At 44.3% G+C, this 27,130-nt stretch overlaps 1 protein-coding gene across 2 annotated transcripts in view; it reads right to left on the reverse strand.

Annotated features, from left to right (window-relative positions):
* Window positions 1–2,715: 2,715 nt before the first annotated feature.
* FMO1 (flavin containing dimethylaniline monoxygenase 1) overlaps window positions 2,716–27,130 on the reverse strand; it is a 36,272-nt gene continuing 11,857 nt past the window's right edge. For both annotated transcript variants that reach the window (XM_053313523.1, XM_053313524.1), the window contains exons 2-9: window positions 20,431–20,567; window positions 16,444–16,632; window positions 15,734–15,896; window positions 12,685–12,827; window positions 11,257–11,456; window positions 8,205–8,560; window positions 3,966–4,038; window positions 2,716–3,325 (exon numbers count right to left, since the gene is read on the reverse strand). In XM_053313523.1, the coding sequence (XP_053169498.1) occupies window positions 2,983–3,325; window positions 3,966–4,038; window positions 8,205–8,560; window positions 11,257–11,456; window positions 12,685–12,827; window positions 15,734–15,896; window positions 16,444–16,632; window positions 20,431–20,562 (1,599 nt within the window). In that variant the 5' untranslated portion in view covers window positions 20,563–20,567 and the 3' untranslated portion in view covers window positions 2,716–2,982. The remainder of the gene's footprint in view (window positions 3,326–3,965; window positions 4,039–8,204; window positions 8,561–11,256; window positions 11,457–12,684; window positions 12,828–15,733; window positions 15,897–16,443; window positions 16,633–20,430; window positions 20,568–27,130) is intronic.

A 27,130-nucleotide genomic window follows, 5' to 3' on the forward strand; every position in this document is an offset into this window, starting at 1 on the left:
GTCCTCTGGTGTCTGGGAAGAGCCTTTTCAGCACATGTAACTTCAGGCAAATGGGCTGATTTTCATTTACAGTACGTAAATGAGGTACAAAGGTCATAGCTGAGCACAGACTTGCACAATTTTCTTTAGCTTCCTGGAATAATTAGTTAGTATATGTGCTGGAATATTGTGCAAGCTCCTATTTTTCAGTCCCAGGGAATGTCCCTAGATATCTTTGCCAATTACCATTGTAGTACTTACATATTTCAATCAAATAAACTATGCAAATTCAAAACAGCATTGTTAACTTTGGAGTGGGGTGAGGGGCTGGCCAGTTTCCCCTTGTTATTGCTGAGCAACCAATTCCCAAAAGACATGGGATAGAAGTATGATAAATATTCAGTTGAATTTGCAGAATAGGACAAATAAATAAAATCTACTCAAGGAAATAAAAATCCAGATTCCAGAGGTGATGGTTCTATGCCACACATTACCCACCAATAATATATTTGGGGCATGAAACAATTTTGGATAAGCATTTCAAGTTTTGCAAATCAGAATAAAACCATGACACTGTCATAATATTTATTATGTTTTTTATTAGTTTTGGTAATATACTAATAATTAGTATTTATACATTTATATATGTATTCACAGTGCTTCATGTGTATTATCTTACTGTAATTCTTACAGCACTCTGTAAAGTAGGTCAGTATTATTTATTCCCAGTTTAAGGATGGAGGGCTGCGGGGCAGACACATGCATATGTGGCATGCCTACGGCCATCTTGGGACTGTGATGAGAAGTGTTTTGAACTGTTCTTCCAGGCAATGTCTGTGTCTCTGTCTGTCTAGGAATATGCAAGCCACAAAACACAAACACGGCTTTTTACATAGGAGCCAAGAGAGTTTACCAAATTCTAAGGATTCCAGCTACTTGTTTTTTAAATGTTCTGGTTTCAGAGATAATAATCACAGTGCTCCCTGATCATACCTGTATAGCACAAAGCTGTTTTCTTCTTGTCACAAGGTTTATCATTCCATTTTCCTGCATCTTCTTTCTGCTTGATGTACATTTCCACACAATCTTCATTATTCTTTATGTTGTTTGGTTCACCTTCAGCCCAGTTGTGCCAATTATTGTTATCCCAATCCCTATTTTGCAGAGATTTTTTTGTAAACTATACTCAGAAAAGTCAAAAACTGGCAGAAATTATATTTTGATGAGAACAGAAGCAGAACACGTGCAGTGATAGTAGAGATGGTGTTCTCCACATCTATCAAATCCAACTCTATCTAGCAGGGGTCTCCAGCCTGGGGTCCCCAGAAGTGGGCCTACAACTCTCATGGCCTTCAGCCATTGGGGTTGGGGGTGATGGGAGCTGTAGTCCAACAACATCTGAGGATCCAAGGCTGGGAGCCCTTGCTGAAAGCAGGTTTCCTTGGGTAAGGAGTATACACAGAAATGTGCAATTAGGGTATGAACAAGTACATGCAAAAAATAGTGACTAAGCATGCTCAGCTGGTACATTTCCAACCACATCTAACTTTTAAGAAACAAAAATAAAAAGACTATTTATTTTATGTTTCTCACCAAGAGATCTGTACTCCATCCATTGCATTAATTTAAAAGAGACATTCGGCTTTCGGTGATTAACTCACATTCACCAGAAAAGAAGTTTGAAAAGGGGTGGGTTAATCATGAGAAGCAAGAGTTGGCCAGCAGGGGGCACAGCAGAAATTGAATCAGGAGCCTGGCTTCTTCCCATGTGACCTCCCAGTCAAATTTGATGATCTGCAGGCATGTCTGGTTTCTCTGCAAGCTCTTGTCTTGCATTTATTCACAAGCTGTGCTCATTGCATATTTTACTGCTGTCTAGGAAATCTCTAAGTCAAACTGAAACAACTGGCCTAACTCTAGTCCATTGCTTTCAATTTGAATTCATACCAACTAACTTTATATTGATCATGGTGGTCAAGGGTGCACACTCCCTCCCTGTGTGTTTGGGCAGGGGGTATTCTTAGATCTGAACAATACTCAAGGAGAAATAAATAGCTTAAAATTCACATTTTGGATCCGCAGGCAAAATTTTGAATTCTAAAAATCATTTTTCAAATCTTGCCATTTTAATTTCAGGAATGTAGTAGCTGACTTTCGCATTCATAGTAAATTGTCAAGTTTAGGAAAGGGTTTCAGTTTATTTTGGGTTTTATGCGTTGGTATTGGAGGTTTGTTCTTCCATCTTAAAAAAAAAATCATTTGAAACCCAGATATACAAATTTCAAATGGTGTGAATTTAGATGTGTCCAACATTCTAGTTGTGCATGTCAATTTGTTAATGTTTACCCTCAATAGATAAAACAGCAGAGCACTAAGGAATGAGCACACTCCAGTTACAGAGTAGGTAGAAGAGGATGGCTTAGTTGTTGCAGCTATTTAGAGAAAACACATGGAGGTCCTTGTAGAACTAAATACTAAATATTTATTGGTTAAATACACTTGGAAACGAAAGACCTAAACCTAATCTAAAGGACTACATAATGAATAGGTAAGGAGGGAGAGAGATGTTTCCATCTTCTCTCTAGGAGGAAAGGAAGAATTGTGACTCAGCAGAGAAAGTACAGAAGTGTCAGATCAGGGGTCATAGAGTACAGACAGGTAGAACAGTCAGGGAGACCCTTACTCACTATGTTTACTCCCAATGCCCCTAGTGGTCATTAGGATATTTGGTGCAAAATGTCGATGTACTAGAAGTAGAAGCCCATCTCCAACAGGTATGGGAGGTTGTTCTTCCATCTTAAAAAAAAATCATTTGAGACTCAGATATACAAATTTCAAATGGAGTGAATTTAGATGTGTCCAATATTCTAGTTGTGCATGTCAATTTGTGTGCTCACCTAGGCTCTTGCTTTCTCCTCCTCATCCTCTGAAAGGCAGTGAAACATAGACAAAAAAATATGTATCTTGAAAGATATAGATAATAATGCTGGGCATCTTTCAGAACTAATTGAAACCAAAGTAAATTCCAACAAAGAGAGCAAATAGGGTCAGCACTTTCAGTAATACCATGAGGAAATTTGAAGCGTCTTCTGCATCACGGGTCCTTGTAGCCTTCAAGGTCCGCTCCCACTGGTTCATGATGGCACTTCTGGCTCCATCCCACTTCCCTGGTCCTGTCAGACGGTACTGGTATGCCGTGGAGGGCCCAAAGAAAATCTTTGTGGCCAGTTCTGGATCTTTGAGAAGCAAAGCTGACACGCTGGGCTTTATGCCAATAGCAGAAGCAAGTTGATCATTGTATAGAAGCCAGTCTGTTTTTAGAGCCTCATCATAGGTCAAACCAAACCTTAATCAAAATAACAAAAAGTGAGTGGGGGGAGAAAGAAATGTCTCCACTTAATAAATGAAATAGAAGGCATATCAAAAAAGACTTGCTCTTGCTGAACAGTTGCCGACTTTGCCTGCCTTCATCTCCCCTCAACTGCACAGGAGTTGGATCTGACATTGGCCTTTAACAGTGGCTTGATATGCAGACATTAGCAGGAGCTTTCCCAGATAGCAGGCTTTACTGAGGGTTTTCTGCAAGGCTTTACAAGAGCAAGTCTTCTGCAAGTCTGAAGTTACCCCAAAAAACTGACACAATTTTATTTTATTTTTTTCCTTACCCTGGATATAAATCGGGCTACACTCTAACACGTGATCAAAAACCCAAATTGTGTGTGATGTGCTCTGCAATAGTTTGCAGGGACTTGGTAGTAAATTTGGCTGATATGTGAACGCACAACTCCATGCTGGAGGAGATGCGAACTAAAAGCCGGGTGTGGAAAACTTCCAGGCAATAATACTTGCCTATGCTGACTGGTTAAGAAGCACAAGAGCAAGCCAGGCTGGGTTTCTTTGTGGTCAACTGGTAACCCTAACAAAGCTCCTTCTAACCAATGAGGCTATGACATAACAATGTCTCTTGCTTACAGAAAGGGGCTTACCGTTTGGGCTTGTTTTTCTTGATTTCATCAATTTCCGTCATCATTGTGTTCACTGGAGGCAACTTACACAAGTCTAGAAGACAAGGAGGAGCTTTTCAGCAACTCATGTTTTTAATTACATTAACAAAAATACTAGAAAAGCTTATTTTTGCAGAGGGCGAGAACTGAGAGGATGGCTCCAAGCAGAAGAGTTAGCTGCCCAGCTATTAGTGAGCATCATCTTCTGCTTGATGTGGGACGAGGGAAGAAAATGCAAGACCCGTGAACAAAAAACCAAAAATGTAAAAAATGAATAATTAATGAATGAATAATGAATAAATAAATGACCAGCTCAGCTTTCGCCTGAGGTGAACCCTGAGGCTTTAACATGCTTGTAGAAATCTGATTGTATAAGAAATGCTTCTCTACTTTTGTCCTGTACTAATGGGAACCAGCCCCTGATGAAGCTTGTGGAGAAATAGCTCTTTAGGTGGCTGTCGTGGTTTTTCCCTGGTGTGCCTTGTCTTCCATCATCTATTATTATCAGTCATTACAGAGCAGGTTGCTTGTTTTCGTCGAATGAAGGCTTCATGATTTGAACTACATGCATTTACTACATCTTATTGAGTACATTGTCTCCTCCCTTTGCATTTGAGGACTTATTACCTGTACTGTATGCACTCTTCAATTTCTCATTTTGAAGACATCTCGGACTTTGTTTGTACACCAGTATATACTGGTTTCTCATTCTCTCATTGTATTTTGTAATTCTACTTGGTATCTTATTGTATTTTTATATGTGTTATATAGATGTGTTTCAGAGGCGTATCTAGGGAAAATAGTGCCTAGGGCAAGCAATGAAATTGCGCCCCCTGTCCAAACATCTGACACCCATCTTCCAGATAACTGTACTATAATATCTGCTGAAAAATATAAGTCAAGCTCGTTAATCTTTTAAAATTTCAAAAACTATTTAGCAGTGGATGTAGCCAGACCAAAAAATGCTGGAAAACTACAAATATCAGTATGCTGGGGCTCATGAAATACCCAAATACTATGTGGAGGTGTACTTGGAAAACTAAACAGAAGTGCCTATCTAATTCTTTACTATGCATTGTAGCCTCACTATTACATAAGTTTTAAAAATAAATGGAGAATTTGGCTTTTCCCAGATACTCCAAAAATAATTAAAGGATATGCAGAGTAAACTGTGTCACTGCTTGGAATATATTCTAGTATTTCAGAAAGACAGTTAAAATGAGAGAAAGAGAGCAAGAAACTCCCAGTGGGCCTTAATACTAAGGATTTCACACTGATTCAAAGACAAACTCACCATTAATAGCCATATTATTAAGACATCACATTTAACTCACTTATCACAAGAAGCAAAGTAAGAGAAAATGAATACAATCTTAGTTCATAAGCTTCAGCTCAGTATTCACAAGCCCTGATTCTCTGTACATAGTGCTAAACTGAATATGTGTACAGTGACTTATATTATATTATATTAATTTTTTTTTTACCTGTAGCCCCTTCGGGGCACTTCCTATAGGCCGTGGGAGGGGGGAGTCTGCAAAGGTTACCCCACCTACTGCTGGCCTCTAGGGCCTCACAGAGACCATTTGAGCATGTGCAGTGGCCACTTTTTAAAAGAATTTTTTAAATGGCCTCTGAAAACAAAATGGCCACCGTGCATGCTCAGATGGCCTCTGTGAGGCCTGGCCTGGCCTAGGGCCTCACAGAGGCCATTTGAGCATGTGCAGTAGCCATTTTGTTTTTGGTGGCCATTTTTTTTTAAAAAAATTAATTTTAGGAATTTGCGCCCCCCTTCAAGTGGTGCCCAGGGCACGTGCCCTGCCTGCCCTACCCTAGATACGCCCATGATGTGTTTGATTATTTTCACGTATGTTGAGAGCTGGTCATTTATTTATTCATTGTTCATTCATTAATTATTCATTTTTTACATTTTTGTTTTTTTGTTCACGGGTCTTGCATTTTCTTCCCTCTTCCATTCCGTGGACCCCATTTTTCCCCTTGGTTTTCTGATGTGGGACAAAGCAGTGTTTCGAATATACTACTACTACTACTACTACTACTGATATTTATATACCACTCTTCAACCAAAGTTCTCAAAGCAGTTTGCATAGAAAAATAAACACATAAGGCAGATACCAGCAACAGTCACTGGAGGGATGCTGTGCTGAGGTTGGATAGGGCCAGTTGCTCTCCCCCTGCTAAATGTGAGATAAGCACCACTTTAAAAGGTGTCTCTTTGCTTAGTTAGCAGAGGTAACTGCTAATTACACGTGAGATGTCCATTCAAATAGCAGTGGACCAGTGGTGTAATGAGGATGCTAGCGGCTCTTGTCCAAGCTGCCCGCCAGTGGTCCCTGCCACCCCAGCCATGCCCCTTGCATCTGATATCAGACGCTCCTGCATCTGACGACAGATGCAGAGGGCATGGCAATGATAGCAAATGGGGCCATGCACCCCATTTTGAAGTGAAATTTGACAGGTGCTGGGCTCCGACTGTGGCTGGGTTGGCTTCTCCCTGCTTGCAAAGGCAGGGTGAGGCGTTCTCAGCCAGGCAGGGAGCTCAGCACTGGCTTTAACTGTGCAGCTTCGTTTTTGAGAGGTTTCAGCCAGCGCTGAGCTCTGAGCCTGACTGGGAATGCCTCTCCCTGCCTTTGCAAGCAGGGAAAAGTCGTTCAAGGCACAATCAGTGTTCGCCAAAGTTTACTTTAAAATGGGGCACACGGCCCTTGGTAGCAATGGGGTAAATGTCCCTTGTCAGTGTTCCTGGGGCGAGGAATTCTCCAAGGCAAACCTTCCGCCCTCCAGCACTAAATTCTAGGCGTGGGCACGGCCTCAGAGCTGGGGAAGGTGGGAAATTCATTCACTCCCTTCTTCTCCTATCAGCGGCGGCACAAAGGCCTGAGCTCCTCTCCGAGAGACAGCCCACCAAGCCCGTCCCAGCTGATCTTTTCATACTCAGCAGCCCCTGGCTTAAATAGAGCTCTTCATTTCAGACACTCCTCCTCGCTTCCAACCTGCTCCGCCTTCCCTGGCTGGGCCGGTGTAGTGGCCAGCCAACCCCTGGCTCCCCAAAGGGACTTGTTCTCTAATTCCACCCTCTTCCTTAATATCCCTGCACCCATTTGCAGCTGTGGAGCTAATATTGTGGCTATTCCCTCTCCACCAAGCTGCCGTCTCCTGGGCTGTCCCCGCCCATCCCCCAGCAGCTGTTGCACTTCTCTCTGAGCCCTCCCTGACTCCTGGGAGGCAATTCCTGGGGTTACCTTGGCGTTTGGAGCCCCCGGCTTCCTTTGGCACCCTGCCATTTGGCTGGGTACACAACCCTGTCTCTCGGGGGAGGGTAGGGACTCCCGACACCCCCAGTCAGGCTCAGAAAACCCAACTATGTTCCTTGGTTACATAGAACAGCTGGAAACAGCTTGGTTAATTCCAAGCCCAATCAGACACCCTGCCCCCCGCTGCACTCTTGATGATCAGGAGTGTAGCCCTGTTTGGGTGTGACTAAAACTGTGGGTGCTATACTGAGGTGCAGTGCCCCCTCAGCCACCAAGCCCCATCCCTTACACTAATGTGCTTTACAGCCACAACCTCCATTCTCCATGCGTACAGCATTTATCTGCTGTGACAAATACTGTACTTGGGGAAAGATTCTTCCTGTGATGAAACAAGTGATTCAGAATGCTTGGTACCCATGCCCAACAGAAGTGGCATGGTTTGAAGGCATGTTAATGAATGAGACACAGCTTGCCAGCACACTTATGTGGGTGCTGTACCTCAGTACAGTGGCTCTTGTTTTAATAATCCCTGAATAGGTTTGGTGACAGGGCATGAGCAGAAGGCAAATGATACAGAAATCTGGCTGAAGCTATGCTGTTCTAGATCTGGTCAATGTGAATGGGCAAACTGCAGGGGAACCCCATGTGCACTGCTTTGAGTCCAATCATGGAAGAAATGGAATATAAATGAAATTGTTGTTGTTGTTATTAATATTTCCACCTAGTGCCACCCGACCCTTGCTGAGCTATATATTGCAATATTGCCCTCTAGCCATCTGCAATGGTGGCACTGAAGTGCAACCATGAGCAGCCCAGTAGCTCCCTCTACTGGCTGATGATGGCACAGAGAGGAAGGCTCATCTGTCTAGCTGCCAGACTCCCAACATTTTACACACACTATGTACATGCTCCTGATTTGGGGGGAGGCCTTGTTACTCATCCCCCCTACCTTTAAAGATACGTGTGACCCAGCGCGCTTGGATTTCAGACGTTGGCATGATAGGCCCTTGGGCCCTGATGAAGCCCATGATGGCAAGTGTTGGCTTCTCCAGCTTAGGGGGGAAGATATATTTGTACAAGGAAGCTTGCTTATTTTCAACCTTGACAATTGACTCATCAATGAAAGGAAAAGAAGCTTTGTATCCGGTGGCAAAGACAACAACATCCACTTCCTCTGCATTAGGAGTGTTAGTGAACTGAACAGTGTTCTCCTTGAATTCCTTCACAGTGGGCCTGACAGAGACCTGTCCGCTGATGATGCATGAAGGGAGTATATCATTTATCACTATCTCTCTCAGCACAGACCTGAGAATTAGAGTGGGGGAAATACTCAGATTAGTACATTGGATGCAAAGGGGATGTAATTTTTACAAAATGTGGTCCCAAAGAAGTAGGCTCCCAGGTTTTCAAGCTTGGCCCAAGGCCCCTCCCCTACCAGCACCTGAAGCTGCATATAGAGCTACCCCATCAACTTGGAGTGATCCTTCTGTGGCATGCACAGCATGTTGCAAATAATTTCTTTCTCTTCAGCCCCTGAGCTGATTTCCCTTCCCTCTCTAGCCTCCTCATATGTTTTCCCCACCACCTACCCCGAAGTTCCTTTATCTGGAAGCAGCAGTTATCACCACTCTTCATTCTTCCTCCCTCCTTGTCTCAGCTACTGAGGTGCGTCTCTTCCTCCCCTCATGGACACAATCTTTGCGATGGCAGCACTTGACTTCACCCATCATTAGGGGTTTGCGCAAACGGGAAAACCCAGTTCGGTTCGCGTCAAACTGGACTCAAACCGAACCTGGCCCAGTTTTGTGCATGTTGATCTGGGTCCCTATTGGGCTGGAATCCGAACCAGTTTGGGCCCGGCTTGCGGGAGGGGTGTGTGAATTTTTTTCCAGGAAAGAACTTACCATCCCTCGTGGCCTTGGGGGTGCTGCTGTGGCCATGGGGGGATGGACTCCAGCAGTTCACCCTCCCCCTGCTGGCCTCCCTCCAGTCTTAAAAGTATAGAAAAGTGGCATTTGGGAGCTTTTTCAGCCCTTTCTGTGCTGTTGGTGGCCATTTTGGAGGCCACTGCACATGCACACTGGCCATGGCGGTGATCCAGCCATGCAAATAGCCAGTGTGCATGCACAGCAGCCTTCAAAATGGCCATCAACAGCACAGAAAGGGCTGAAAAAGCCCCCAAATGCCACTTTTCTATACTTTTAAGACTGGGGGAAGCCGGCTGGAGGAGGGGAACCACTGGAGACCCCCCCCCATGGCCGTGACAGCACCCCCTGAGGCTGCAAGAGGTAGTAAGTTTTAAAAAGAATCCCCCACACATAGAACCCCCAAACTGGCCCTGAGCTGGTCCAGGAGGAGGGTGCGGCTTGACCTTGAGCCAAACCGGGCCCAGTCCTGCTTGAGAGTGAGCCTTCAAGCCAAGATGACTCGATGGTGAAGCAGCTCAAGGGCGAGCTGGTTTGCACATTCCTACCCATCATCTGCCCTTTTCTCCTCCTCCTAGAAGAGGCAGTGGTGGAGAGGCAAGTGCTGTAGCTTGAATGTCTGTTCAGCCCTCACCTCTCCCGCACTTCCTCTTCCCGGAGGAAGAGGAGGAAGAGGGCAGATGATGAGGGAAGCTGGCTGCTGCAGTGGTGAACACATCTACCAGGAGAGAGAAAAGAAGCAAGGAGGCAGGGCAAGGAGTGACGGCAGTGCGTGGCCAGGCAGGCCCATGGGGTGGTGCCCTGGGCCAGAGTAGAGTTTGCTGCCTCTCCATGCCTGCCACCTGAGACAACTGCCTCACCAGGCCTCATAGAAAGGCCAGCCCTACTGGCTCTATTTCCTCCTTTGCTTTTCAAAACTGTATTATTAGCCATTTTGGTATTAGAAGAACATTAGAAAAAACCCTGCTGGATTAGGCCAATGGTTCATCTACTCCAGTATCCTGTTTCCAACTGTGGTTAGCAAGATGCTTCTATGGAGCCCCAAAGCAGAGCATGAAGGCAACATCCCTTCCATGTTTCTTCCAGCATCTGATAATTGGACATATTCTGCCTCTAAGCCTGGAGGTTTCATTTAGCTAAGTGTTTCTGATAGACCCATTGCTCCATGCACTGCCTGAATGTTTTTAAGAGCCATCTAAGCTAGTGACCACCATCACCTCTTGTAGCAGCAAATTCCACAAATGAATTATATGTTCTGTGAAAAAGTACTTTCTTTTGTTTGTTTTGAATTGACCGCTAATTCCCTGGGTGATCTCAAATTCTAGAATTATGGGAGAGTGGATTTTCCCCCTCTATCCACACCATGCATAATTTTATACTTCTATACATGTTAAGTGACCATAGAGAGTTCACTTTCACCTCTTAAAAGAAATGCAAGAAGCAGACCCACATTTTCAAACCTCTAATGTTGTCTATCAAAGCACAGGAGACTATCCTGAAGGGTTGAGGGAGAAGTATGGTGTGGAGAAAACTCTTTCCCGCATTTGGAATTTGGAATTTTCTGCTGTCTTGTTAACTGTACAGATAATATTGCCAAGATGACAGCTTGCAACTTTGCCCTATAAAAGGGTCTTCCTAATACACAGGGGCAGAAGTCAGTCTTCCATGAGACAGCAACTTCAGATGGTGAATTCTGGGTACCTTTAAAAGGTGGCAGATAGGAAGGCAGGAGAATCTCATCCCTGATACACAATCCACCAGATCCTCCTGTTGCAAGTTCACTGAAATGAAATGGAGCTGCCCCAAAGGAAAGACTGAAAAGGAGATGGAGATCTGGATTTTTGGCCTGAGACATGAAAATGACTTGAGCCTGCTCTTGCCTCTACATCATGGAAGTTGGGAACGCCTTTCTTCCTGCTTTCCTCCATCTAGGCCCCCCAGTGAATGCTTTGATTCCCCTTTTTAGGAACCCACTTTAGATGCTTTCACACAGGCAGCATAAAAGCAACACAGTATTTCTGTTTGTTTCTTTCATGTTTTCTTTCCCCCTTTCAACACCCAGGTTACTTCAAGCACCTGTCCTTTGGAAACAGCCCATAGTTTCTGTGGTTAAACCACTGACTTGCTCGGCTTTCAATCAGCCATCCTGTTATGCGTGTAGGGAGCAAATTTCGAATCAGGTTGAACAAACGAGTTAGGAACACCATGTCCCATGGATAGCCATTGTCGAAAACACGGCTTATCACCCAACTGCCTCTATTTGTGCTGAGAATCACCTAGAAAAAAGAGAAAATCATCAAAACTCAACAGCATCCCAACTCAACAGCATTCCACTGGCCATCAGTAGTCTGAAATCATATCCACTCCATAGACTCAAACTGATTTAAAAGTCATCCTCTTACCCAGGGAACCCTGGGAAATTTAGTTGTTTGAAAGGTGCTTGTATTTTTCCTATTTTAAAAATCGGGTACTTGGAACGAGCCCAGAGTTCATACCCTGTTGGGAACCCCTGAATAAAAGGATAGAAAATCAATAATCAAGAGCACACCTAGGCAATTTTGGTGCCCAGACCACCCCCCGGTGCAAGGCCCCCCGAAATCTACTTGGGGGGGGCCTCCTGCTGCATCAAACTCCATGTGTTTTATTTCATTCACTGCACAGCCGAGGGGTGGCTGCCGGTGTGTGTGTGTGTGTGTGTGTGTGTGAGTGTGTGTGTGAGAGAGAGAGAGAGAGAGAGAGAGCCCAGCAGTCCCCCCTCACCCCTCAGCAGCGGCTGGAGCAACTCTGGGCCTCTCAGTTCGGCCCAGTGTATCTTTCTAACTGCAAGACATGCCCATGCAGTGGAGAGAGATCGTCCTAAGCCCGTGACATCACGGGATGGCAACGATTTCTCTCAACTGCACAGGTGCACCTCACAATTAGAAAGAGATGCTGGGCTGAACGGAGAGGCTCAGCGTTGCTCTGGCCACTGGCACTGGGGGGGGAGAAGGACTCCTGGGCTCACCCCGCGGCAGCCACTCCTCAGCAGCCATCCCTTGGCCACGCGGCAGATGAAATTAAAAACAAAACAAAATGGAGGTTCAGCGTGGCCATGTCAGGGTGGCTGCTGGAGGACCCCCCCCACTACCATTTAGAGGCCCTCTGGACCTTGGAGGCCACAGACCAAGGCCCCAAGGTCTGGGGGTTAGAGCGCCTCTGTCAATGATTAAAATCAATCAAAGCTTCTCTAACTTTGCTGGCCAGCCTAAGTGGTCTACAGGTGTTTTAGCACCTATAAATTGTTAGCAGCAGAAGTGTATAAATTGAATAAGAACATTTATTTACATTCAGAATGTTTACCCTATTTATAAGTATCACTTTCCTTAAATAATATCTTCCTAAGTGAACCCTCAGCTCCCTTAAGGCTCCTGCCATACTGCACCGTAACAAGTGCTCTGCTCCTCCCTACCCACCCACAGAATAGGGGGAAGCGTTGCGCAGCCCAATTCCAGAATACACACACACCTTTTTTGCCGTCTGAGTGGCTTCCACTGCAATATCGGATCCAGAATTCCCCATGCCGATCACAAGAACTCTTTTATCCCTGAATACCTCTGGGCTTTTGTAGTCCCGACTGTGGAAGTACTGGCCTTTAAACTTTTTTATACCTGTGTGGAAACAGGGATGCGTCCCAATGAGTGACCAGCGTAACTTGAAATGATCGATGTAGCTTGATCTTATTTGTTCAGATGTGAATCCCACCAAATTCAGTGGAGTTTACTCCCAAAGAAGTGTGCCTAGCATGGCCATATTAGCCTTTTGAATACTGTGCATTCTAGTGTCCACAGTGCTTCATATACATGTTCAAAGTTATCTGTGATGTTCAAACATATACATGTTCAAACAGTCCTGTGATGAAAGCTACTATGATCAGCATCCCCATATTGCAAAAGGGAGCCTGAGGATAAGAGAAGAGTGGTTTCCCTAAGGCCAGCTAGTGAGTTTATTCCAGCTAATGATTTAATGTGTTATGTGTTTTTATTGTATGTTTTAATCCTGTGTTGTGAGCCGCCCAGAGAACAATTTATTATGGGACGGTTAACAAATAAAGTTGTTTATTATTATTAATTATTATGCTATTTACACATTGTCTACCAGATGTTATTGACTGGATTTGGTACTTTAATTATCGAGCCCTTTCCAAGGGTCTAGGATATCTAAAGAAGAATTAAAGATATTGTCGTAGTATTTGTGCTGTCCTGAGTAGTGTGGCCTTCTGTAGCTCATATGTTGTAATTTTATTGATGCCCAAAGATGGTGTTCAAGTTCTTTTGGTACTGCACCAAGGGCACCAACAACTATTGGCACCACTATTATCTTTTTCCAGAGCCGCTTAATTTCAATCTGAAGGTCCTTGTATTTAGTTATTTTCTCCAGTTGTTTTTCGTCGACTCGTCTATCCCCTGGGATTGCAATATCAGTTATCAGAACCTGATTCTTCTCTATGACTGTCAGATCAGGCATGTTTTGTGCTAAATGCCTATCAGTTTGTATTTGAATATTCCTAATGATTTTTGCCTCTTGCAAAAGTTATTAATTATCATCATAATCATAATCATGAGCATTATTATTATTCATAAAATGCCGGTGCTGTTCTCAGTATGCCATAATAATGCAACAATGATAGGAGAGCACATTCTGGGAAGAAACAATCCAAAGGACTACAGCTATGTTTCTTCATCATGCAACCATGTTTTGAGAGTCATATTTAACAATTCATAAAGTCTAGAGGGTTGGAACAAAACTGCTGATAACATCCTGTCCTTCACTAGACACTTCCCAAATATTTACTCCACACCTTAATCAACTTTGCTCACAAAGCAGCTTATAATGGATCAGGGATAGGCAGAAGGTAGATTCAATTTCTCATAGACTACCTCTTGCCTGCTGGTTGCTGGGATTCCTGCAAAGCTGGTGGATCTTGCTATGACCTGGCAAGGCACGTCTTGTGTCCTTAAGCAAGACTACATACCAAGCATCACTCAAGAACACTGGTTAGTTATGCCTTAGTTTTTCCAGAAATCCCGAGTATAGACTCCTGGTTTATCAATCTAAAATGTGCCCCTAGACCACGGGGATTCTAGTGAAAACAAAAAAGTAAAAACAAAAAGTGAAAACAAAAAGACAATGCAAGGAGGGAACAGTATGGAACAGGAGCTGACCAATGCAAGGCACAAGAAAACTAGTTAGCAAAACAATCCAGACATCTCAGCTTAGTTAGCTGGGACATAATGCCGGGTCAGGTAGAAAGAAAAGGGTTGGTGGACTTCCAGGCTTGGTCAAACCCTGAGCACGAAACAAAACCCTTTTGCTGAACCAGATCTTCCCCCAATCTTGCAATGCAAGCCAGACAATATTGCTACATGTTTCCCACATCATCGAGCAGTAAGGAGCTCCAAAGGCAGTTTTATAGGGTTTAGTTTCCTCTGGGGGACAGAAACGAATCATCGTATCTGGAGAAGGGCCATAATTCAGTGGAAGAGCATCTGCTTTCCATGAAGAAGGTGTTAGAGCTAAGACCCTGGCAGCATCGGCTCTCAGCTGCAATGTCTCAAAGTGACCGCTGGTCGGGGGGCGGGGTAGGGTCATGGATAAAAGTGCTGGACTCCTCCCTTTTTTGTTTGTCCAATGTTAGTTTCCATTTTGTCTCTCCAGAGATGGCTGTTTGTTTTTAGTCTCTCTCCCCATTCAGCCTTAAGCTCAGCTTTTCTATCCCTTTGTAACTTCTAAATAAATCCTTGTTGTTCTTCAAATTTAAAGAACTGTCTCCAGACCTCTTGCTTGGTGGAATTATCCCCACAATGGCTCTGCTCTGCTAATGGGAACTGAACTACAATTCTTCCCCTACAGAAGGTTCTATATTCAATCTTACATCTGCAGGTAGGGATGGGAAATACCCATTTGAAATTCTGGAGAGCTGCTGCCAGTCAGTGTAGACAGTGTGGATGGGCCAGTGGTCTGACCTACAAAGAAGCTTCCTATGTAACCAGACTGGAGAAATACCCTCAAGCACAAATCTATCCACCCCACTTAACATCCCTTCCCCAGCTGTATCAGCTCTAAATTCCCACCAAATTATGTTGTAACTTGTTCCTGACTTGAAGTGGAGAAACTGCATGATTCAATGACTTTCCCACAATAAACAAACATTTTCATATAGTAATATTAACATGTCCAGGACAAAGGTTCTGGCTTTCTCTTTGACATACTAGCTCTCTATGTGCAGGAATCCTTTTTTATGGATTACAATTACAGGACACATCCCTCAGTGTTACTAGACTAAATTCGTCAACAATTTTGAACAATTGTCCTGAGAAAAACCCATATATAACTTTGCCTCTAAACAATCCACACTTCAAAAGGCCTCTCTTGGGAAGACAAAAACATCCTTGCATGCCAGGAATTCAAACATGGAAACAACATGTGTTTACATTTGTGCATATGTTATTCTTGTCAAACATCTGGAAGATATTTCATAAGCAATGAATAGAAGAAAAGTCAAAATCAGCTGTACCAGGGAAAGAGCTGAGTGGTAATGAAGGCTCAGTAAGGTAACCAATGCAAACCATCACAGCATCAAAGACAGCTGACTTCTGCTTCCCATTGGTTTCTGTGATAACATCCCACTGGCCAGTGGCAGAAAACTCAGGGTGCTTCTTTATGCTGATCACTGTAGTCTGAAACATTTCCAGAAAATAATAAATTGTAATGACAAATTCAGCAAGGAGTGGACTTGCAAGTATGTCCAACAGGAAACAGGAAACTGACTTTACAAAGGTCATAAATATATTTTCAGTATTAAAATGGCGGAGGGGAGGGAAGGTTTCTCTGGGTATGCAAATGAAAGTGAAAAGAAGTCTTCAAATTAGGCTCATTTCCATACTCTGGCATTTTTTCAATAAACTCAGATCAGTCAGTCTATCTGGTATACCATAGAGTGGAAGGGCCCATCACATTCAGTTATGGGTATAAATATTGCAGTTGTGAGAAATGTGAATGGCTCCACCTTCACCTTGAACTTTCTTAAGTCCGATGGTCATGAGACCCTCAGTCCTTAGACTCTCAGAAGGTAGAAACTACGTGCCTCTGACAGACTACAGTAAGAAACTCAAAAACTTTATATTTGTTTGGCTCCACCTCCATAAGCAAGGAGTTAGTTAACTATACTTGTCCTGTGTATTTTCAGTTTAGCAGTTTCAGCTGTTTGAAACATTCATAGTTTACCTGGAAGTGGATGTGCTTCCGAAGATCAAAATGTTTTGTATACAGCTGCAGATATTCAAGGAGCCTGGCATGAGGTAAAAAGACTGGAAAATCTTCTGGGTATGGAAAGTCTGAGAAGGCCGACATCTCCTTGCAGGTGTTACTGACCAATGATTTGTAGAGGCTGGCTCTTCCCTCCTCAACATATTCCTAGCCACACAATATCACAAGGATGTTTCTCATTATTTATTCACTTGTCTTTTTATGCAGATAACAGAACAAACAACTTGGACACTTTTTATTTTATTTTAGAGATGGCTTTATTAATTTACTTCACACACCCCAAATAGTATATTTTGTTAAATAAAAACCACTGGTGTAGTGGCACACCTCAGATGCACTGAAATGGACAGTGCATCTGAGTCAACTTGTTAGAGGCTGCATTCACATGTAATGCGGAATTGCAGTTGAATGGGTCAGAGGTTCCCGAAGTGTTACATCCAAATGTGTGCAAATTCGGTTTGGTGCTGCGACAAACCTGAGGTTTCAGATTTCTATTCCAATCTAAACCCTCAGATTATAGTGATTTTATCGCCGCAACCCTAAGTTGGATGCAGCCTGCATTATGTATGAATGTGGAACTGCAGGTTGTGTCCCCTTCAACTGGAGTAAAGGGTGGAAGCTCCTCCCTCAGCTCTGGCCATGATTGGCTGTGCAGGCTGTCTTTCAGTCAAGAAGGAAGCCTACATAGCCAGTTCCCCCTCTTCTCTGCAGTCTCACTGACTGCAGAGAGCTCGCTCTCTGTTATGTCTGAATTTGGACAGGAATGCGGGAGGGGAGCAAAACCGTGGGTCCATTGGACCCATGGTTCCACATTATATGCAAATGATGCCATTGTTTGGAAACTACAGACATATCTGCAGTACAAAATTTATACCACTGTTATGGCTTACCACAAGGAATCCAAGGAATTGCAGTTTGATTAGGGCATCTAGAACTTCAATAAATATCCCTTAGCCACCTTATAGCATGTACAGTTCCCAGGGGAGACAATGAAGGGAGTGAATAGTAGCCCAGTATGAGTCTAACTATGCCTTGTAAAGTTAATGGAATCATGGGGCAAGAAGGGCCCTTACAGGTCCAACTCCCTGCTTACTGTAGGAATCTTCTATTGTATTCTTAACAAATGGCTGTCCAGCTTTTATTTCAAAACCTCTAGCGAAGGAGAGTACACCACTGCACAAGGCAGACTATTTCACTGTCAAACAGCCTTTGCAGTTAGGAAAGTCTTCTTACTATTTAGCCTAAATCAGCTACGCTTCCTTGAAGTTTCAAGTCATTGATTCCGATTAGAGGTGTGCACAGAACTGATCCCATGTTCTGTTCCAAGCTTGGAACAGAATGCGGAAGGCTGGCACGTTCTGAGTTTCTTCTGTTAGAAGACCCAACTTCTCCAGAAAAAATTTGGAATGTTTTGAGTGTTCTGGCCATAGGGAACAATGGGAACTCGAAACACTCCATTGTTCCCCATGGGTGGCTGCTAGGGACACCAAAGTGGGTTGGGTGTAGGCTATGATGGGTGCTACCTACCACCAAAGGTTGGGGGCAAGTGAGCAATTTAATTGTGTGGGGTTTTTTTGCCTTTCCCCCAAACTCCCGTAGGATCCTTTGGATCATAGGCTCTGGCTGACATCCTGACACATGGGTCAGGGCACCATTCCATCATCGCATCATAAGCCATGGTGGCAATGTACGTGTCTGCGTGTGTCAGCAGCACTACCGGGCAGACTGTGACACATCTGGGTTTAGGGTTGGCCAGGGTAGGGTGAGCTGCCAGTGGTGTTGCAGTGGATGGGGGTGAGCACGAGTCACTCACCCTCCATGGCGAGTTATGGATAGCTCAGTGGAGGGAGGTTAGCCTTCAGGAAGACCAGCCACTCCACCAAGTCATCATCAAAGCATGAGCAATGGGATGTCACCATGTCCTTGACCATGGAGAACACCCTCTTACTCTGGACACTGCTTGGTGGGCACAAGAGGAACCATCCAGCAACCATCACCAGTTCTGGGCAGACTTGGCAATGTGTTGCCCGAAACTAGATCTGCCCTGTCTCCTGGACTGCTACTGGCTCCTGCAGGAACTGCAAAACACACCACTCAGCACTGCTGCAGGGCTTGGTGGGTTCCTCCCATACCCCAGGCAAGCTGACAAGGAAGCCCTCTGTGGAACACTTAGGCAGAACTTCTGGCTCCCTTGGCCTTGCCAGAGACACCACGCTGCTGAACCAAGAAGCAGTGGTGATCCTGCTGCTAGGGGTGGACTGTGCACTAACAGTAGGTGCTCCAGCACCCTCCTCCTGGTTGCACCCCACCCTCCTCTCCTCAGCTTGCCTGACCTCTTCAAAAAGAAGGAACCTCTACCTGGACAGCTGCTCCAGGATAACAGCTTTGCCCTTCATCTTTTGGTCACATAGGCAGGACAAAACATGCTCTGCTGATGCACCCAGGGGTGTCCTGAGCCGATCCACCACTCTAGTCCTCAGCAGACTTGCCAAGGCGGTTGCTTCCTCAGTGGTCAGCATGGGCTGGAGCTCACCCATCATCTTTTTGAGGAGGAGGAGAACAGTGGGCAAAACCTGGCTCAGCGTTGCTGCCTCAGCACACAAGCTGTTAGTGGCAACAAAGGACAGCTTGAGTGCTGAGAAAACCTCAGAAATGAGCACCCAGTACTGAGTGGCTAAGGCATACACTTCCAAGACACACCTCCTTGCCAGAGTGTGGATGGCCAGCTCTTGCTCCTGCAGGTGCTGGAGCAAGAGAAAGGTGGAGTTCCACAGGGTTAGAACATCCTGAGGGATCCGGTGTTCAGGTAGGCCCAGCTCAAGCTGCCTCTCCTTGAGCATATGCCTGCCCTTTTCGCTCCAATGGAAGAAAGCTGCTATCTTGTGGCACCTCTCCACAAGAGCAGCCACGGCGGCAGCAGACGTGCTTCTCAGCAGGGATGTCTCACCTGGCCTTAGCCCCAGAAAGGCCATATGACGAGGTTTAGAGTGTGTGGCACACAACAGATGGGACATAAACTGAAGCTTTTTAGCTGCCTTCATTATGTTTGCAGCATTGTTGGTCCCCATGAACCGTTGGCGAAGGTTTGCCTGGTGATCCATGGCCACCAACAGCTCATCTGTCAGGTTGTTAGTGTCCAGTATCTCCACATGCAGCACAGCCCACTGTGCTTTGCTGCATGGGAGGTAGGGATGTGTAAACCGGCTCAACGTTGAGCCAGTTCGACGTCGTGGTTGGACAGTCCAGGGTCGAACCAAACCACCCCCTATTTGGTCCGACCCCGGACCGAACACCCCTGACTGTTTGGGGGGGGAGTTTCGTGAGTTTTACAATTTTTTTTAACCTTTACTCCCTTCGGGGGAGTCCCTTGAGGTGGTGGTGGAGGTCCGTGGAGGTTCCCTCCCCCCTCCGGCCAGCCTCCCTTATTGCTGCCAGCAGCCCGTTCGGCCGGTTGTTTGGCCGTTCAGGCCTTCGAACTTCGGCGCAATGGCCATTTTGGATGCTGCCATGCCTTTGCAATTGGCCTCTGCTTGAAATAGCAGTAACCCCAGGTTATATGTACACAAATATTGCCAAAGCTGTAAGGCAGAAAGATTAATATATAATCCATACGTACATTTTAGATGTTTTATTTAGTTTATATTTCTTACTTTGATTGTATATATTGGAATTGCTTATTTTATATTGTTTTTTAAAAGAAAGAATATAAAAATATTGAAATAAACTGTCAAACATTTTGTGAACATTCTGAAACTATTTGCAGAGAATATATGCTGTATATATACCATCAGGCTTTGCAGAAGAGCAAATTTGGTTTGGTTCAGTTACTTTGTTTCCCTAAGGATGACTCTCATTTCATTGTCCCAAACGTGCAGTTGCCTCTTGGCACAGTTGAGCTACACTATCCACAGGCTACTGAGAAATGCCCCCTCACCCCCAACTCACCGTGTATCGCCACACTCCCCCAATGTCATTGCTCCTCTCAAAGCAGGTAGGCTCCAGTCCTTCGTCCAAACAGCATTTAATGGAGGTCAGTCCAGTCACACCTGCCCCAACAATGGCCACTTTCTTGGGCATGGTCTCTTGATGCACAGAAGAAGAAAAAACAAAGATAACTTATTTAAAGGGCAAAATGTCTTTGTTGAATGGATGCTTCATGCAGGTTGGTCTGACCTCTCTGGGTGCAATGCAAGCTTTTAAGCCACACTATTAAGTCCATTTTCTGCAGTACACTTGAACAGATGTACACCCTCACCTGCAGCAGGTTTCATAAATCCATGTCCTTTATTTTGAAACCGTTAGCATGTTCCTGGGCACAAATAGTATTGCATTCTATCTAGTTATCTTTTATGTTGTGTTGTTGAGAAGTTTGTCCCAATGGGTATCCTGCAGTTGTGTGTGTAGGCGGGCAGGCGGGGATGGAGTCAGAAAGGAAAAGGATGGAAAGGAGAAGGAGAAAATGGAATTATTGCTGAATAAACCTGTAGTTAAATCTACTTAAGTTTTCTTTGTATGAGGGAAGCAGCTATAAAACAAGTAGTAATATGTAGCACACACCTATATATCTAGTGTGTTAGAATGGTTCAATTGACTTCTCAAACATTGTCTCATTAACCTAGGGTTGCCAACTAGGGGCTTTTATAGAGGACATGAGACTATCTGGGGGACCAAACACCCTTTCTGGCTTGTGTTGTGGTGTCCAAAGTTCCAGGGAGCAGCAGGAACATTTTGTTTGCTCAGAATTCTTTGCTCTCCTGAGCAGCTTCTCTTCCTGTCTCCTTCCCCTTCCTATTGACCCTCCATCCAATGGGGAAGCCAGTGGGGAGGTTCTGCTTCAGTGGCAGGTTGCAGAGCCACGTGATGCAGGAACACAGATAGGTGGGCCCAGCAGGTGCAGCTTGCTTCCTTCACATAGTGGCAGTGAGAAATTAGCAGTTAGCTAACCAACTTTTACTCAATTAGCAGTTACTCCTCTAACTGAGTAAAAAAGCACCTATTAAAATGGCACATCTCTCCTATTTATCACAGGGAGAGCAACTGGCCCAATCCAACCCCAGCACAGCATTTCTTTAGTGGCTGATATTGGTGTTACCTTGCATTTCTTTTTAGACTGTGAGCCCTTTCGGGACAGGGGATCATCTTATTGTTTATTTGTCTTTGAAAGCCATTGTGAAACCTTCTATTGAAAAGTGGTATAAAAATGTTGGTAGTCATAGAGAACAGCAAGCGAGTGGGAGACCATGCACCACTGCACCAGCATGCAAAGAGGCTGGCTTGGTAACTAGCTGGCTGCCCTGCCTTGAGTCAAGGGGTGAAGTTAGGGAGAGCAGGCTGGGTGACCCATGTGGAAGGAGTACAGTGTGCGTGGTAAACCGAACAAGGAGATGCATTTACAGTTAAGAAGCCGGGATCTTGAGAACCCAGCACCTAGACAGCAGACTGAGCAGAAACTGGAAAATCAGACATCACCAAGACCTGGCAATGGTTTAAGAATGGTTGCTTGAAGAAAGAAACAGAGGGTTTAATACTGGCTGCACAAGAACAGGCACTAAGAACAAATGTAATAAGAGCAAAAGTTGAAAAATCCACCACAAACAGCAAGTGCCGCCTTTGTAAAGAAGCAGATGAAACAGTGGACTACCTCATCAGCTGTTGTAAAAAGATCGCACAGACTGACTACAAACAAAGGCATGACAAGGTTGCAGGGATGATACACTGGAACATCTGCAAAAAATACAAGCTACCTGTAGCCAAACATTGGTGGGACCATAAAATTGAGAAAGTGGTAGAAAATGAAGATATTAAAGTATTATGGGACTTCCGACTACAAACAGACAAACATCTGCCACACAATACACCAGATATAACTGTAGTCGAGAAGAAAGAAAAACAAGTTAAAATAATCAACATAGCAATACCAGGGGATAGCAGAATAGAAGAAAAAGAAATAGAAAAAATAACCAAATACAAAGATCTACAAATTGAAATTGAAAGGCTTTATTTAACAGGGAGAGAGTAACTGGCCCTATCCACGCCCAGCACAGTACTTCCAGTGACTGTTGCTGGTGTCTATCTTATGTTTATTTTTAGAATGTGAGCCCTTTGGGGAAAGGGTTCCATTTTAATTGTTTGTTATTTCTGTGTAAACCGCCCTGAGCCATTTTTGGAAGGGTGGTATAGAAATCAAATTTATTATTATTATTATTATTATTAGTAGTAGTAGTAGTAGTAGTATGAATATCTCTGAATGTAGTACAGTATGAATATTTTGATTTTTAAAGCCATCTAGGGGAGTGGCTTTATTTATACAATGATCACCTACAATTGATATGCAGATTACAAAAAAGAAAAAGAAAAAGCTGTATTTAAATCAAGTTGTTTTTGATGAACATGTTTCATATCAGTCTATGGAAAATTGGTAAATAATTTCTAGTTGGTAAATAATATGTCTATGAAAATATTCATTCAATACATCATAAAATTGTAAAGTGTCAAAATTCCTCTGTGGTTTCCATTGCCTGTAGTGATAGGAGCAGAGCTAATGGTGCCTGCTGGGGGCACTGACTCACACCAGGCCAGTGAAGGCTAGAGCTTGGTTGTGCCCAGTGCCCCAGGCTGGAGCCGGATAGACACAGCAGGGTAGGCTGGCTGAGGAGAGCCAAGCAGAACGTTGCCTCAATTCTAGCCCCTCGCCCTGAGATTTCACTCCTTCCTCTCCAGACCCCTGAGAAAGAAGTTGCTGAAATTTGGGTCAGACCCCGAGACTGACAACCTGACTTACCAAGTGAAAATAGGGTGTTCCAGTTAACACGTGAAATAGGCTCTCTACAGTACAATTACACCTTGGTCTGCCGCCTACTTATGGTGGAAGCCGAACCCTACAACCCATAACTGAATGGCATTTCCTTTCCCAAACGTCTTCCTTGTGCTTTATTAGATATAAAATTATGGGCTGAGTTCATAGCTGACATATTTTGACTTAGCATAAGTGCACTCATTAACCATGCAAATATACAACCAGAGTAGGTTGTACCAAAGACAGTAATTTCCTTGTCTTTGGAAAGGCATATAATCGCTTTGGTACAGGCAGAACTTCCGGTTGCACCTGCACAATTGTTATTAATCCGATCAAAAGGGTTCAACATCAAGGGCATTTAATCATGTAATGTGTGTCGTTTGATCACATAAGGGGATGTGGCGAAAATGAAATCTGCACAGCTTCCATTACCATGGAGACTGTAAGTATAGATATATCACCTGTAATGGCTCAACTTTATAACTTTAAAGGCTCAACTGTAATGCACCCCCAGTTTGGTAGTTTGAGGCTATTCCCATGATCACTGGGAAACGGGCTAAGGGAACTTAGCCCGTTCCCCAGAGATCGTGGGAACCACCGGGCTCGCAGGCGAACCCGGTGCTCCCAAGGCAGCTAGCCCGCCTATTTCCCCCTCCCCTTAAATGAGGTTAACAAAGCGAGCACTCTGTTAACCTCATTTTTTTGCTCGTGTGTCACCGCGGCATGTGGTGACACACAAGTAGACCCCCAACCAGGAGGCTGCAGACAGCACAGCAGTTGTGTGGGCAGTTGTGACAGAGCCAGCAGTCATGTGGGCGGCCAGTCCATTTGGGTGGCTAAGCCCGCTCTCCTCGCAGACCTGATAGAAGCTCTTCTCACAGATTGTGAGAAGAGCTTCAGTGGCAGCATGGGTTAGACCCAAGAACTGAATGACAGCATAATGTAAGACGAGATAACCTGCCCCTACATGACATTTCATATAGGCCATCGATGGGGGGGGGGGTGGCATTGTAAAACATGAGCATATCTGAATGATCCGATCAGATAACAGAAAACAAAGCCATATATTAGATAATAACACCGGTGAACCAGCAAGCAGTAACAGGACTGTGTAATCCAACTGTTAAGAAATATGACTGCTTCTGCTTGAATGAATTATTTCCACCCTTGGGGCACAGCTCTCCATTCAGTAAATGCAGTTGATTCTGTTGGCTTTGTTTCTGGTATTTTAGGTGTCTGTTTCCATCTACTTTTATCATTTTACTAAAGCTACTATAAAGAAAGCCAGAGGGAGAGGCAAATAAGATTTTTCAGAGCCTCTTCTGCACATATTGGGGGGGGGAGCAATGTAGTTTTATGGATTTGGGGGGCAAGACAGAGGATTTGGGGGGCAAGACAGAAGATTTGGGGGCAAGTGATTTGGGGGCAAGAGGAAGGAAAGTGGTATGACCACAATGCTTGCAACACATAATCAAGAAAAAAAACATACTGGTTTTTAACAAAAAAGTTCTCAAAGTAATTTACATATCAAAAGGAATAAGAAAATGGTCCCCACTCCCAAAGGGGTTCACAATCTAAAGAGAAACACAAGGGAAACATCAGTAACAGCCATTGGAGGGATGATATGCTGGATGAATAGGGACAGTGACCCCTAGAGGTTTTTCACACTGTACTTTTACCCCAAATCTCTCCCAGAACAGAGTGTGTGTGTTCACACATTAGCCCGGTTTCTGCCAAAGTCAGTACGACATCTTTGGGAGCAATTCACTCACAATTCGGGGTTTCCCTCCCAAATTCACGCTTATACCAATTTTGATATGGGTTTAAAAAATCCTGTAATTTCGTGAGATTTTTCTGGATAAACCGGGAGTGACTGCCAGTGACCAAATTAACATAATAAAGAGCCCTTTAATGGGATAGCATTGCCCCCCCTCCCCCTTGGAGGGATCCTGGCTCCAAGGTCCCTCCTGGCAGATCTGACTGTGCTGCTCAGAGTAGAGAGTCAAGGCAGAGAGTTGGCAGCTGTTGAGTGGCTTCTTTGCTTGCTTCACTTGAACTAAGAAGAGGAAGCATAATGTCGCAATTCATATTCGAAGTGGCTTCACTCATTGGATACTCCAAGAGCTGAAAGCCACTTGTGAAAAAGCTCCTGCTAAATAAAAGAGCTGCCACTTTAAAAGAGGTGCCACTTTGCTCAGCAGGGGTTATCAGTGGTGGATTAACAGAGAGACAGAGTAGGCATTTGCCTACAGCGGCAAAATTTGAGGAGCAGCACATTTTGCCCCTCAAATTTTGCCTCCCCCTCTCTGTGGGCAGCAGCAGCTGCAGCAAGGGTGCAGAAAAGAAAGTCCCCCCCCCTTTTCCTTATATAAAAAAGGCAAACCTTTTTCGTTTAGGGTGAAAGGGTGGCAAAAGCCTTTTTGCCTATGGGCGGCAAAAAGCTTAATCTGCCCCTGGCGTGCGCACTCTCTCTCTCCCTCCCTCTCCCCCCCGACACACCATCATACCAGTCCTACTAAGTTCCTATGAAAGGGACAGTTGCTACTTTTATTAGGACCAACCAAAGTTCACAAGAAATGTTCAAGCATTTAAGTTTGTTTCTTAGGGTGAATAGGTGTTGTTTTTTTTAATGGTGTGTGTGTGTGTGTGTGTGTGTGTGTGTGTGTGTGTGTGTGTGTGTGTAAGCAGTAGTGATGGTGGTCGGAAATGCATTCCACACAAAAAGAAGCTGTAACCCATTTCTACTTTAATCATGAAGTAGAACTGAAATGCCTTTTCAAAATTTGATAGCTGAATGTGCCTGATTTAGTGGTTAGATGTCTCTAACCCCCAAATCTTTGCGTATTAAATGCAGATACTGAGGTCCTTTACATGGCCTATTCTTGGGAGGATGGGGAGGGCTGGTGGGGTGTGTGTGTGTGGGGGGGGGGTTGCTGATGGGTTGCTGCCTGCCTCCCTGCCAGAGGCATATCTAGGGAAAATAGCGCCTAGGGCAAGCACTGAAATTGCGCCCCCCACCCACGAATAGCTTTTGGTTGGGATCCACCCTGAATTCTCTAGGGAATTCTGTTGTGAAGACTGTAATTCTCTTTTGAGATACTAACTATGAAGATAGTGCGCAGTGTGGAACTGCATAATTGCATTGCACTGAAAAGTAAATACAAATGAAAACATCTTCCTGTTAGAGAAATGACTGTCATTAAAAAGAATGTTAGCCCTGAGAGTTTAGGGATCGGGGTGGGGAGCATACTTTGTACTGCTAAAATTTTAGCTTTGGCATATATTAGGGAGTAGTGTTGGAATGGCATAGCCAATTTGTCTCTTCCCCCAAACACATATATATTGGGTAGAACACAGTATTAATGAAACACAAACTTATTTTTCTTTCCTTTAGAAGAGGTTGTATACATCTTATATTTTATGGAACTTAGGGGAACATTTAATAGAACTCAGTGAGTACAAAGTGTCTTTAGCCAATCCTATGTTCCATAATATTCAAAACTTTTAACCATGACCATATACCAATACAGTGGTCCCTCGACTTACGATGTTAATCCGTTCCGAACGCACGTTCGGAGGTCGAAATTTTCGTAAGTCGAAGAGCGCATCCACGGAGGTCTGAAAACATTCGTAAGTCGAGGAAACCGCATCTAAAAATTCGTAGGTCGAGTAAGCCGCATCTAAAACGGCAACGACTTCCGGTCTTTTTTGTCATTCGTACCTCGAAAACATCGTAAGTCGAGTAGTTCGTAGGTCGAGGGACCACTGTAATTGTTTTCAAGACTTCATGTGGAATAGTACCACCACTTCAAGGGATAAGTCTTACAGAGCCCTAATGTTATTCTTTTC

This window comes from Hemicordylus capensis, chromosome 4, assembly GCF_027244095.1.
Source record: "Hemicordylus capensis ecotype Gifberg chromosome 4, rHemCap1.1.pri, whole genome shotgun sequence".
In the NCBI taxonomy this organism is placed as follows: Eukaryota; Metazoa; Chordata; class Lepidosauria; order Squamata; family Cordylidae; genus Hemicordylus; species Hemicordylus capensis.